The sequence below is a fragment of the Trachurus japonicus genome, chromosome 13 (genome assembly GCF_045865225.1).
Source record: "Trachurus japonicus isolate A0001 chromosome 13, Traja_1.0".
Lineage (NCBI taxonomy): Eukaryota > Metazoa > Chordata > Actinopteri > Carangiformes > Carangidae > Trachurus > Trachurus japonicus.
In genome coordinates, this window is record NC_140919.1 from 40,332,587 (window position 1) to 40,346,716 (window position 14,130).

A 14,130-nucleotide genomic window follows, 5' to 3' on the forward strand; every position below is an offset into this window, starting at 1 on the left:
TTAACATATTATAATACCTGACCTTATAAGTCATGATAAAATGCTTTATAGTATGTTCTGATTATTGTTATAAAGCATTATGATCATTTATGAGTGTCTATAACTATAGTTATACAGCGCTATAACTGCATTATAACTCATTATAAATATGTTTATAATGCAGTATAGAGATAGGCGTCAAATAAAGTCTTACCCAAGGCTTTTTTTCAGTTCAGTACCATGTTAAAAAAAAACAAAATAAAACACTGTACTGTTGTAAACAAGGCATCTTACTTTGGAGCTCAAATGTGCTTTCTGTTAATTGACATGTTGTGGTTCTGTTAATTAACTTTCATGATTTACATGTTTCACAGTGAAACCAGAGCAGACAGAAAGGGACAGACGGTTTAAGGTTTCGTGGCTTCTCTGCGTGTGCGTCATCCAGCGTTCTGACTACGAGTCTAAAAATACCACATACACCAAATTTCAATACAAACCACATTATGCCCCCCCAGTGTGATTAATATTGAGAAATAGACATATTTTGCTGTTGACTGACAAACCGATGGAAAGTCCCAGACTGTACTTTATCAACCCCCACTGGTATGAGGTAGCTCTGGTTGAGTGGGACTCTGCCAGTTGTTTCTGTAAACGCCTGATGATTGTTTTGCCTCTAAGTGAAGACAGACACTTGTGTAATAGATGTTTGGGAAATGTTATTTGTTAAGATCTTGTAGGTGTTCTACTGTTTTCTTGACAACAGGATCAGCTGTTGGTGATCTCATGGGTTACGTTGGAATACAGCGCTCTGTCATCGTGTAGAAAATCGTTTTGCACAATATTCAGGTTCAGGCAGAGTCGTCTGTTCTTCAAATTGCCTCAGAAAGGTCAAAGGTCGGTCAGGCTCACAGACAGAGGAAGGATGCAGCTGCTTTGTGGCCGTGTGCCTTGCTCAAGGACACTTGTGCTGGATGTTGTGTTATGATATGTTTTTTTTTTGTTTTAAAGATTATAATCAGCGTCTTCACCGTGACGTGTAGAGGAATCATAACCTGCCCGGTGATATGCAGCTTTTTTTTTTTTAATTTGTTTATTTCGGTCATACAACACCAACATCAAAATCAACCATTCTGTGTGAACAGTTTAGCCAACACATATAATACACAATTGCAACCATACACACACACAAAAAAAAAGGGAAATATCATACAGTGACCGAAAAGGGAATAGGCTGAAGCCCAAGGCTTATATTTGCCTATCCTTACACTCTGTGAAATTAAATTACCTAGAATGTCAGCAGTCCAAAATAATAAGATGAAAGTAATAATTACTGTATTTTATAATTTTTCATAATTTTTCATTATTTTACATTTCAAGGCTTTCTTAAAACTCAACAAAGAACTACATGTCTTCAACTCATCACTGAGCTTACTCCACATTTAAACTCCTAAGACTGAAACACATTTGTATTTTATATTAGTTCTCACTTTACACATTTCAAAAATCAATAACCCTCTTAAATTATAGTTTCCTTTTCTTAATAACTGAAGGACACAAGCTGGAAGGCTGTTCTTTACTCGAAAAATGATTTCCATTGTCTTTAGGAACACAATATCTGAAAATGTTAATGCATTAGATCTTAAAAATAGTGGGTTGGTAGGTTCACTGAGTATTTGTAGCAACTTGTTTCGCATTGTCTCCCTCCATTGTGGAAACGGTGACGGAAGCAGCAGCCTCTGTGGGCTCTAACCCCCCCACCACCAACAACAACCCCCACCCACCCCGGCTGCGGTACAACTGTGGGCTGCAGGTTTCACTTCTGAGCCAACAGCCAGCGAGTCTGACTGAACTCAAATTTTGAAAATATTTGTAACGTTAGTTTACTTGAAATCCATTTTAAAGCAACATCTGTCTGAAATTGCCTAATGTCAGCGAACTGCAGCCAAGTTCAGTTCAAGTTAAGCTGAAAAACCCCACAATGTTAAAAATGTTCATCACTAAGAGGAAGAATATGTTTGGGGTTTTTTTTGTTTTTTTTCCCAGTTACGTAATCTCACTTTAAAGATATGCTCTTGTGACTAGTGAATCTTTTTTCTAGTTGTTAATTTCTTCAGATAATCAAATGCATTGCAGATGACTGTGATCATCTGTAGACACAGCGGTGATGAGAAATTACCATCTGCCCAGAGAAAGACTTTATCATAATTGTGAGAATTACAGAGGAGAAAATGTATCTTCAGAGCCATTTCACGATATCGCCAGTCGTTCCCAGTTTATGACAAACATGTTGGTTGTGAGCAAACAGCTGAAGCGTAATCTCATTTTCTTGATGGGAGGAAATAATTCTAGGAAATGGAATAATTTCCTGAACATCTGACTAATGGTGTTTAGAAGTGAAAGTGTTAGAGTGTGGCCTGGCTCTCCAAGCAAACAACACACGAGGGAAATGACTGTGAAGCAAAAAGACTCTATTTTGGTATCAGACTGTATTATTTTTATTTCCCAGTTCTACAAACTATATTTAACAACTAACATCTTGCTCAATTCAAAACTATTTTGCTAAATTCATTGTTTTTATTGTATATTAGGACATAGTCAGTGTCCAAACAGAAAGTTCTGTCAACAACGTGATCGTAAACACCACTGTAGCTGGATCATCTGCTCGTTGACCTTTGGCCTGACGCTGTGTCTTTACAGTTACTGATGCAACCTCTGTATCTCCCACAGTGACACACTCACGTCTTCTCCACTGCTCTGACAGGCACCAATCAGAGCACTGACAGGTGAAGTGAATACTTCATCATGACAACTGCTTGTGGGTGGGATTGTTGTGAACATGTTGTCCTCAAAGTTTCAAAGTTTCAAGCAGGACAAAAGAGCGAGTGTGAGGATTTGAGTCTGTTTTGTTTTATGTTTTATGTTTTATTTGTTAGGATCCCCATTAGCTGCGCTCTAGAACGCCGCTAGTCTTCCTGGGGTCCACAGTTAAAACCAATACATTTAAATCTGAAATCACAACAAAAGGCAAGTCAACAAAATCTTACATTAAATCTGTACCATCAGATTATCATCCACTTCAAAGAACCTGTGTAAGATAACTCCGATGTACAGCAGTTATAAAATAAGATGAAAAAATAAATAAAAAGAATAAAATAAGAGGGTAAAACAAATGAAAATGACAACAAGAGACCCTATTACGCTACATAAGACCCTTTATGTGTATGTGTGTGTGTATGTGTGCGTATGTTATTTTACAGATATGAAATTCCAAGATATTTTTTTATTTGCTTTTTGAATGTTAGTTTGTGTGTGAGTTTAGTTATTGGCAGTGGTGAAGGAGTTCCATGCTTTCATGCTTTCAGTTTGACAAAGGACCAAACTGTGACGGCTATAGAGACGAATGGGTCAGAACATCTGGAAACCTGAAGCTCCTGTTGGGTTGTTCCCGGTCTGCAGTGATCAGGATCTATTAGAAGTGGTCCAAGGACAAAGTTGCTAAACCGACGCTAATTTTAGAGTTATTGATTAAAGTACAAACAAAAAAATGGGACACGAAATGAATAAGCTATTGTTACCAAATATTCCTGAGCATGAATTTGAATAATACTGCACAGGTTAAGGAGAGATGGGAAATTGAAATTAATTCCAACATATCACATGATATGTGGGAGGAAATTTGTACTGAAGTACATCTGGTAACTAATTCAAATGTATGGAGAGAATTTAAATGGAAGGTAGTCATGAGATTCTTTCGGACACCTGAAATTACAGCTAAATTTAGCACTACACACACTCAAATAAATGCTGGAGAAACTGTGGCCCACACATTTGGTAATCAGACCCACATACTCTGGCTATGCCCAAAACTGGAAGCGTTCTGGATCCAGAATGAATCTTTGTCACTGTCTCCGTCTCTTTTGTTGTACCATAACTGTTACCTTCTGTACGAAACAGCAGATATGATGATTATGATTCTGTACATGATTTTGAATGAAAAAAAAAAAGTGGTCCAAGGAAGGAGCAGTGGTGGTGAACCGGCCACAGGGTCACTGATACACGCGAAGGAGAAAAGGCCGGTCCGTGTGGTCTGCTGAAGAAGTTCATGCTGGTTCTGATAGAAAGGTCAGAATACACAGTTCGTTGTGTATTCGGCAGCAAAATGGACCAACACATTATTAGGCAGGTGGTCATGATGCTATGGCTGATGCATAGGGGTGGGAGAAAAAATCGATTCACATAAATATCGCGATATCTTTTTTGACGATTTTTAAATTGATTTTTTTTTCTCAATAATCATTTTTGTTTGTTTTTTTGAAAAAAACAACAACATTTTTTTAACTTGAACTTTGAACTTTTTTTATATTGTGCAATGTGCATTTGTTAGACTTTTTTACATACAGAGAGTCCAGGTTTTGAAAAGGGTTTAAGTTCACTTTTTTCATTCATTCAGAAATGTTATTTAATAGGATAAACCCCTTGAGAGGAATCCTCTCGTTTTCGAGGGGGTCGAAATAATGGAGTATGTTAATTTATAGGGTCCTACAGTATTTGTGTGCAGATAAGTGTTAAAAATGCTAAAGACTATAAATCGGGAGAATCGGCAATATCGTAGAATCGCAATTTAAATCGAATCGCCATTCAAAAAATCGTAGAAGAATCGAATCGGGGGGAAAGCATATCGTCCCAGCCCTACTGATGGATGTAGGAACCAAAAGGCCAGTGCATCTGACCGTCTATTAATATCCGCCCACTTACACGGCCGTCCTGCATTGGTTTGTGGTGAGGGGAGGGGAGGGGACCGGGGTCGACACATGCACGACATGTCATGGACATGCTCGACGTTGAGACGAGTGAGACGGAGCTGGAGAGCGGAGAGTTGAGGAGAGAGTGACGCAGCAGCAGAGATAAAAGCAGGAAGAGAGGAGAAGAGAGGAAAGGCAACCGGATGCTATTTATAAAGATCACACAACACAAGCCTGTCACATCACATGTCTTCATTTATGCCTGGTCATTGCAGCCGGTGCTTCACATGCGAAGCCTGACGGTGAGGCGCCCCATCATTACATCTCTTCTACATGTGACTGAAGACTGTGCGTCTGACGAAAGAGGGAAATTTCTGGCATTTTAACAGTTTCATTTTCACATGTTGGAGAGTTCATCTCTGTTAACTGTTAATAGTGACTAGTTATTTGAAACTCTCATGGCTTGGTCTTCAAAACATCAAACAAGGACTTCTCAAGCAGTTCAAAGGGGGAACAATGACATTCACACTCCAAAATATATATGAACTCTATAGTTAAAGGTGAAATTACATAAATATATTTCACCTTTAACTATAGAGTTCATTAATTATCAAATCACCCATTGGGATGAATAAGCTAACGGCTTAAGTCACTTTTCAAGCAAAAATGTCGACATTTGCTGGTTCCAACATAGACTTGACAATTAATAATTTAATTGCAAAACTATATACTATACTATATAGTATACAAATATACTTATTGGTAACTAAGATAAGAATTAGATGCACTGTGATGACATGTGAGCGTCTAACATGTGTTCTCCTTGACACAAAGCTTTCGTTTAACTTTAACATAACAACAATAGTCAGTATCATACACTAATAACAAACAAAGGGATGTCACGATTACTTGTTTTCACAATTAATCGTGGTATTAAACGCCACAATTAATTGATCGTAAAGATTCCTAAATACCGTTACTTTCACAAAAATTTGATGTTGGAACCTTATTTGCAAATGTGGCGCAAAAATAAAGGTAAATGCTCAGATACTGGTCCATTTAACTAACGTAACATTGAATTGGTAGGAATTTAAATGTTAGCGTGTCATTTTTAATTTAAAAAAAAAAGCAAAACAAAACAAAAAACCATTAAAATAAACGCAAACATTTGGTATAGATAAGAATTTATGACCTGAATATTCCAAACATTTCCCCTGGGGATTAAGAATTGGTCATACATTAATAGATACTTGAAATACTTTGTGTAAACAGTGAGTAATGTAATTACATTTTGACTATATTTGATTTTACACATTCATAGTGTTGTGAAATTAATTAGTGCATAATAATCGTGATAATCATAATACCGTGATTATTTCTCTGACAATAATCGTACTAAGAAAATGTATAATCGTGACATCCCTAAAACTGACTAAATGTCACTGTGATGGTTTTCTGTTTTCTTTTTTCTTTTCCTTTTCTTAGAAATATGATATATGTATTGTTGGAGGAAGGAATTTACTGAAGACAGTGGGGGGTGGAGCGTGGAGGGCAGGGTGGTGGTGGTGGTGGGGGCGGTTGTGGAAGTAGAGTTGGCTGGCGCGTGTGCAAGAGTGGGCGGGGCCAAACAGGAAACGATGAGGTCATAGCAAAACTGAGAGAGGAGGAAAGCAGAGTGGGAGGAGGTGGAGAGGGAGGGGGGGGGCTAGGAGAGGAGTGACTCTGATTCAGAGATGAGCTCAGCTGCAAAGGCGTGGACTGCTCTCTCCCTCTCTCTCTCTCTCCCCTCCCCTCCTTACCCCTGAGCTCTGTCCCTCTGCCAGTGTTGTGTTGTGTTGTGTTGTGTAGTGACAGCGGGGGAATCGGCTGCTTCACTAGAATGAACTAGATCAGCGGGACAGAGAGAGAGAGAGAGAGAGAGAGAGAGAGAGGCGCCGGCTCTCGCTGACATGGTGGGAGATCTGTTTTTCTGGAGCTTCTGCTGTCTCAGGCTGTGGAAAAGGGATAAGAAGGTGAGGCTGCTGCTGCTGCTGCTGCTGCTCGGGGTTGTTCCCGGTGTCTTCTGGGTGATATTCATGAGCCGGTGTGGTGTGTGTGAAGGCAGGGAGGGAGGGAGCGAGGGAGGCAGATAGTCTCAGGTGGCCGGTCGAGATGGTTTTGCAGTTTCCTTCCATCATTTATCCGTTCATTTTAAAACCAAATCCGCATCGTGCTGCCGTGCACTGCTGTGTTTTGAGTGTGTGTCCTGACTGAACTGGGTCAGTGTATTGCTTAGTAATTATCTGTTCCTCTTTTTTCCTGCACAGCACAGCGCCCCAGTTTTTTTTTTCTTTTTTTCTTTTTTTCTTTTCTTCATGTCATGAAAAACTGATGAGCCATGGCATGAGGGGCTATTTATAGGCGGCATTCTTCTTTGGATGAAAGTGGGGATTCAAAGTGTTTGAGGGCATACAGAGATGGACAACAGTTGTCATGTCTAATGAGTGTGTCACAGCGCTGCGTTATTTTTGTTTACCACCTCCAGTGGTCCATATACTGGCCACACTGCCAACAGTTTTCTTCATTTTCCCACAGTGGGATGTGAGACTTGCAGAGAGAGAGAAGGCTGAATACATTGACAAGATTTCTAAAGCTGAGGCCTGTGTATGCTGTGGTACTGTACTGTTAGTAGGGGAGAGGGGGTTTCCATTCAGACACTATGAATGTGTCCCACTGTCCTCTCTCTCAGGCTTTAGTCTAATTCTATTTACCTAAATGACATCTACTGTAGTTAAAAAGGTCTATAAGGTTGTTTCGGTGATGAGAATCACGTCCTCTTTTGACTTGAGGTCCCCTCAGACAAGCTTTGACTGCCCCATGTTGATCATACATTTCATTTAAGCTTCAGGAATTCCCTTTGACACATTTCTGGAATCTGAGCCAGCTCTAGTTTTCTCTGTGTGGGGAGTATCGGGTACCTAATGCACGTGTTGTTTCTACACGAACGATTTCCTCGAAAAGTCCACATGAGGTCATTTTCTTAAATACACATTTCTTAAAAGCTACGTGTTGATTCTGTGAGCTCAGTCACATATGGATTGTGTTTCTGGGTTTAGCCAATGAAGGAGGCTCTGGAGTGAAGTTCATTACATCAAACATGAGGTTAAGCAGAGCCAGACCCCCCCCCCCATCATTTGGTGAGGCCATTCAGAAGCACCCACAGCGGCAATGATATGAGGTCACTGTGCCACATTTAGCCGGAGCGCAGTGAAGTCAGTGGGTCCGACTGGATGTGTCTGTGGATGTGGAGGTGAAGGGATGAGGCCACAGGTAGAGGTATAAATACACATGCTGTAAATTAAGTTAATTAAGTACAGCATAAACAGAGGGATGTAAGGTTAATAGCTGTGTGTGTGCAGCTTCCTTTGATTGGCTGTTCAGAAGGGAGTGGAAAATCTTCATCACAGTTTCTCAGAGCTGTTGGTGATGTCTTCAGATTGTTTTGTTTGTCAATAGTCAAAAAAATAATAATAATATTCAGGTACATATTCTGCAAACCTTAGAAAAACCAGCAAGATTTCACATTTTGGAGGGTGGAAACTGAGAATTGTGTGACTTTTATTAAAACAAATGACTCAATATGGCATCTCAGGAGCAGCAGATGTTCCCAATGGAAAATCATCTGAATAAATCAATGATATTATTATTTTGAATTTTACAGTTAAATGTGTTTAAACTAAAGTTTTGTATTTTGTTTATTTTCTACATTTGCATTTCTCATTTTCCTCACATGAAATGCATTAATTGTATTTTATCAGGGACAAACTTGTGTCCAAAAAAATCGAACATTGAACATTGAACAATCGACATCTATTGCTTTTCTTCATCTTGACGCTTGGCATACCATACCATACCATTGTTAACAACATTCACATTTTCCTTGCTGATTATGTTTGGCCAGTAAGTTGGAAGTCATGGGGAAAAATGTGAAATGTGTTTAAAATCCATTGGGTTGGAAAAATGAGAACTAAATGATTCATTTTGAATAATGACGAATCTAAAGAGCAATTAAGACGTAGACATGAGAGACTCTTTTTTTCCCCTTTGATTCAAACCACTTTTCCACAGCTCAGGTCTATCTCTATCTGACATTATGTGCAAGCTGATTGGTCTCTATAAAGGTGTGATTGCCCAGACCACAGCTCAGGAAAAGTCAACAACATAGGTGGTGACTGATGACCTGAGGGAATTGTCAAGAAACTGTGTGAGTGTCGCTGAGAGCATTAAACCATAAATTCACCCAAATGGCTCGAGAGGGGTCTTTTCACATTCCACAGCCAACTTCAGGTCAGACGTATAAATCATTAAAACAAATGAAGCATCAGGACTCCTGCACGCCAGGCAGACAGTCTCTGTGGATGACCACTGCCAGAAGTTTTTATTTATTTAGCCTATTCATTTCTAGATCTTAAACTATGACCATAACTTCTGAGTTCATGTTAAACGATGAGGTCAATGGTTTAAACCATTTCGTTCAAGTTCTGCCCCATTTTCCCCCTTTGTCTTATCTAATTTTCTCACTGTTGCCAGGGAAAGTCTTATGATAAATTGTACATTGGTGCTTAAGGAGAGGCCGTTGTCAGTGTTGCCCCCTTTAACGGGGACAGGACTTTCTAACCTGGTGCTCAGGACCACCGAAAGGTTAGACCAGGAATCCAAGAGGTCACCCGATGATTAAAGACTGAGAAACAAGAGGTGACAAAGTAAAATCATGTTTATCTTGTAGGTTTTTCTCTAAGATTTACCTTTTTTTCTTCCTACATGTAAAATCAGTTCAAAGTTAGCTTGGAGTAAATGGAGATTAGCTAACTGACTACGCTAACGTTAGCTTGCCCATTTATGATGCGTTTTAAAAGAAAAGGTAAATGACATAATGAGGGATATGGTCAACATGTCTGACCCTGGTCTGACCTGACAACCGACTGATGACGTAAACTGGAAACATTTTAAATTACTTTTCATAGCTCAAATTACAAAATGCTACAGACCAAAATTGTCATTAGCTTGGTCATTCTTCAGCATTTCCTAGCCTACTCATTTTGCTACAGTGCTAATGTCACTAATGCTAATTTCTCCACCTCTGCATATAGAAATGAAACATTGTAATACATTAACATCACCTTTAATATTGCTTGTTGTTTTTTAGCTGCTATGTTGCTGTTACGCTACAGTGTCTTTTCAGTTACAAACTATTTTTAACTGGAGAGGGCCACAAATTGTTTCCCAACGAGTTGCACATTATCAAAGTTACTTAACGAGCCTGGAGACTTTTAATGGTGCAACCCTGTAAAGTGAATTGGTTTAAACTGGGGACTGTCACCTTTGGCGACTGAACATTGCGCTGCAGTTTGACCCAGTTGGACGTTATCAATTGGCTCAAAACCCCCAGGGAGACATGTGCACACACGGTTTGGTTTGTTGCCACTGGACGAGGCCACGAGGACACACGAGCCGCCGGCGCTCCGTCACACACATGATGAGCTCATACACAACACAAATAATGAAATAGTCTCTGAGGCTTGAAGAGACACACACAAGTACACACGAACACACACACTCCACGTCTGTGTCGAGTGAAGATAAAAAGTGGAACCGGTGATGCATTAGCACACGTGATGTTCCTTGAATCTGTCCTTTAAATGCCGTGAAGCAGCTTCTGTCTGCATGTCTGTCTCTGTATCTACACTTTGGAGAGAGGAAGCATGTCCTAAATGTGAGGGCAGCAGCTGTCGCCTGTCAGATGTGGTTTTAACGGAGGGGTGTGTGTGTGTGTGTGTGTGTGTTGCCTGCATGGCAAGCAAATGGTAGCCACCATGTCAGCTTGTGCACAGCCCCACACACCCTTTTCATCTACGCCCCAGCTGTCCTCTTTTCCTGTCTGTCCCATTTGTAGGGCTACACACCTAAGTCTCACACACACACACACACACACACACACACACACACCCACACACACACACACACACACACACACACACACAAACATGCATGCTGCCAAAAATCACAGCTATATCCACCTATATGGACAAAAACTGCTGCGTTTAACCTCAAACTGATCTCTCTCTGTGTCCCAGACTGATGTTCAATCTGTCTGTGGCTCGGTCCTTCGATTCTCTTTAGTCATCCCTCTGTTGTACTTCTTATTTCCTGATGCGGCGTATTTACCGTCACTGGCGACGTCTGACAGTAATTGTCCATGGCTTCTTTTTATGGGGCTGCTTTGTGGACAAATAAAGAAATTAAATCGGTCATTAAACCCTGCGGCTGCCTCGTTCCCCTGTCCATTACACGGTCTGTCTTTTCCTCCTGCTCTCTCCGATCTGATCTTGTGATGCTTGTTTCTAATGTAGCCTCCAGACAAGAGGAGGACACTTGAAATCTTCAAGTCGACTACTATCAGCAGAAGTAACCCTTTGCCATTTTTTACTTCAATAACAGGAAAAGAAAATTGAAAATGTACAACTAAGCCAGGAGGTTACAATGTTCCTCTTTAAGTACCAACGCCATGTGGAGGCATTTTGTTTTGGTATTTAGCTGGAAGGAGCTATTCAGATGAATTAAAAAGCTGTTAATTAATATGTTTGTACACTGCCTTGCTTCCTCCCTGCAGCCCGAGGGCCCTTGGCATGTGTTTATCTGTTTGTGTGTGTGCTGTGTTTCACTGCTGCTCTCCCAGGAGGGTGGGGCAGCAGACATATGGCAGTAGAGTAGACAATGATTTTATTGATTCTTTGATCTTCACATTTTCTCCCTTTGTGTCTCAGTTTACCCGTTTTGTTTCACTTTTATTGACCACTTCGAGGTAGCTGTCTCTATTTGGACACGTGTCTGCTCTGCTTTCATTCTGCTTGTAGGGCTGCAGCTCACACTTGTGACAGAGTTTGTAAAAATTACTCAACGTTTTATGATTCTAAACAGTATTATTTTCCATAATTGATTAATTTTCTTTACTAAACCAGCAGACCATAACTCAAAAAAGCAATCACAAGCAAAAAATAAAGTAAACTAAAATGTTGGTGTGTATTTAAATGTGCCTTTTTAGAGAAATATTATGGTATTTGTTAAAATCTCTTTAAATGGAACTACAGAACCAGCGATTCTCGATCTCTTCGATTTTTCTTCGGCATTTGATTGATTATTCTTTGTTCAGCAGTCCAGCGTGCGGTGCCCCTCCTCAGTCTGGACTGAATTTGCATTGCAGATCATTGCAGTTGAGAAGTGCCGTCAGGGGGCCAAATTTTTCTGCCACTCAAAGCAAAAACGTGTGGCTCATGTTTAATCATAAGAACCATTAGGTGTCTGAGTGGGCGGGTCATTTGCATCGACGGCCACAAAATTACCTGAAGGAGTTAAGGAAGGGTCGATATTCATGTGTGAAGCCTCCGAGGGGCCACTCAATCCATTTCTCAGTCGATCAGAGTCACAACAAGCAAGGACAAACACGCTTTATTAACGAGTAAAGGTGGGGAAGTTCAATGAAGATGTTGCAGTCGATCTTTTTTTTTTTTCTTCTTTTTGTAATGATCAATCTGATTTGTGTTTTGGTTTTTGGTTATCTCCTTTTGGTCTGAAGAACAGCCAGACCTGAATCCCCCAGCCGGAGCATTATCCTCTCATCTGCCAGTGTGATTAATCTGCTCGTTGCCATCCTTGTTGTTCGGTCATAACTCAATTCCCTCTCTTGTTTGCAAAACTGCCCTGGGCTCTGGAGAGAGGGGATCTGGCTACAGCAAACTCAATCTCCCTGCTTGTAACTCAGCATTACCCTCGGCAGCCAGACCTCACCCTGCTGCTCCCACCAGTTATTAAAGCCTCATGCTGCCTGTTGTTCTGCTCACATCAAAAACCCTGTTGTGAACTCAAACTCCCTCCAGGGTTTTCTCTCTGAATCAGAGAACGATCTATGTGTTATTGATGAACATCAGGGTCTTTTTTTTTTAAAACTGTGTTTACATGCAGGAAACAAACTGATTAGCGTTTATTGAAGTATTCACAACATGTTTTTTTTTCTATTACAGGTTGCAGGGGAACAGAAATATCACCCAGAATGCTTCACCTGTCTGAACTGCAGGGCGTTCATCGGTGATGGAGACACATACGCTCTGGTGGAGAGATCCAAGCTGTACTGGTGAGTCTCAGACACTATGAAATTAAAAAAAAAGAAATCCCCATGAGCCGTCAACCTTGTTAAAGTTTTAACACTGGCAGCTATTAGAGGATTTACTTTGAGGTGCGTCGCTTTATTTCATTCTAACTTATCTAACTATTACTTGTTTTATATAGTTTTTCTAATTCCATCCTTCGCCACAAGCTAATCCACTTGAAAACCCTTTGAAGTGTAACCAAAACCACAAAAAGAAAAAGAACGTGCAAGATGCCAAAACTGCCTTTGACTGACAAAATCTTAAATTTATGCAGCTTATTTTAGGGCTTCAAAGGACTTGATGTCGACATTATGACAAAATGTGGTGACAGCTGACACAATGCAGAGCGGAAAATTGCAGAGACCAATCTTAAAACATATTTTAATTTATGGTTTAACTTTTGGTGCATTTTGTATTTTAGTGTTTCTCCAGCCAGAGAAAATCTCAATGTTTCCAGCTTGCGACAGTGGTACTCACATTACAGACGCTGTATCAGTATTATTGGGTAACACTTTATAATAAGTACACACTATTAAACATTAGTTAAGCATACTGAATTTTTCATTTATAACGCATGAATACTCATTAGTATGTAGTTTATATAGTTTACATACTAATGAGTATTCATGTGTTACAAATGATGAATTCAGCTTTAAAGCTTAACTAATGCTTAATAGTGTGTACTTATTATAAAGTGTTACCGTATTAATGTATCAGTAAACCTGTCAATTCAAATCAGGAACATGATGAACATCATTAGTCTATCATGGGTGTTAAAGGGATAGTTCAACATTTTGGCAAATTGGCCCATGCCATAATCCCTATAGTTTTAGGAGTGGGTTCGTTACCTTTAGTTGTCGGTGCAAGCTGTTTTTAGAACGGTGGAGCAGAGCAGCAAGCTGCTACGCTACGAGGCTAATGGGATTTCTTGGTTTCCCTCATCAAACTCATCAAATTCATCAAATATACAATCCAACAACTCCAAAACACTCTCGTGGACAAGTTGTGACCTGCACATTCACCACGCTATGAGTGTTTACGAAGTAAATTCATGCAAAACAGCTGATGCGTGTCCCCGTCGGGGGCAGTTCTCCGACAAGCGCTCTCTGCATTTGCCTCGGAAACAACTCCATCTCGTAACGTTGTGTTATTATCTCATAGCGTGGTGAATGTGCAGGTCACAACTTGTCCACCAGAGCGTTTTGGAGTTGTTGGATTGTGTGTTT

At 40.1% G+C, this 14,130-nt stretch overlaps 1 protein-coding gene across 2 annotated transcripts in view; it reads left to right on the top strand.

Moving 5' to 3' along the window:
* limk1a (LIM domain kinase 1a) overlaps nucleotides 1-14,130 on the top strand; it is a 74,151-nt gene that overhangs the window by 45,770 nt on the left and 14,251 nt on the right. The window contains exons 1-2 of one of the 2 annotated variants that reach the window (XM_085796547.1): nucleotides 6,446-6,733; nucleotides 12,779-12,888. In XM_085796547.1, coding sequence (XP_085652673.1) covers nucleotides 6,671-6,733; nucleotides 12,779-12,888 — 173 coding nt within the window. In that variant the 5' untranslated portion in view covers nucleotides 6,446-6,670. Of the gene's footprint in view, nucleotides 1-6,445; nucleotides 6,734-12,778; nucleotides 12,889-14,130 lie in introns of those variants that run through there. The other variant, XM_085796546.1, reaches the window with a different exon arrangement.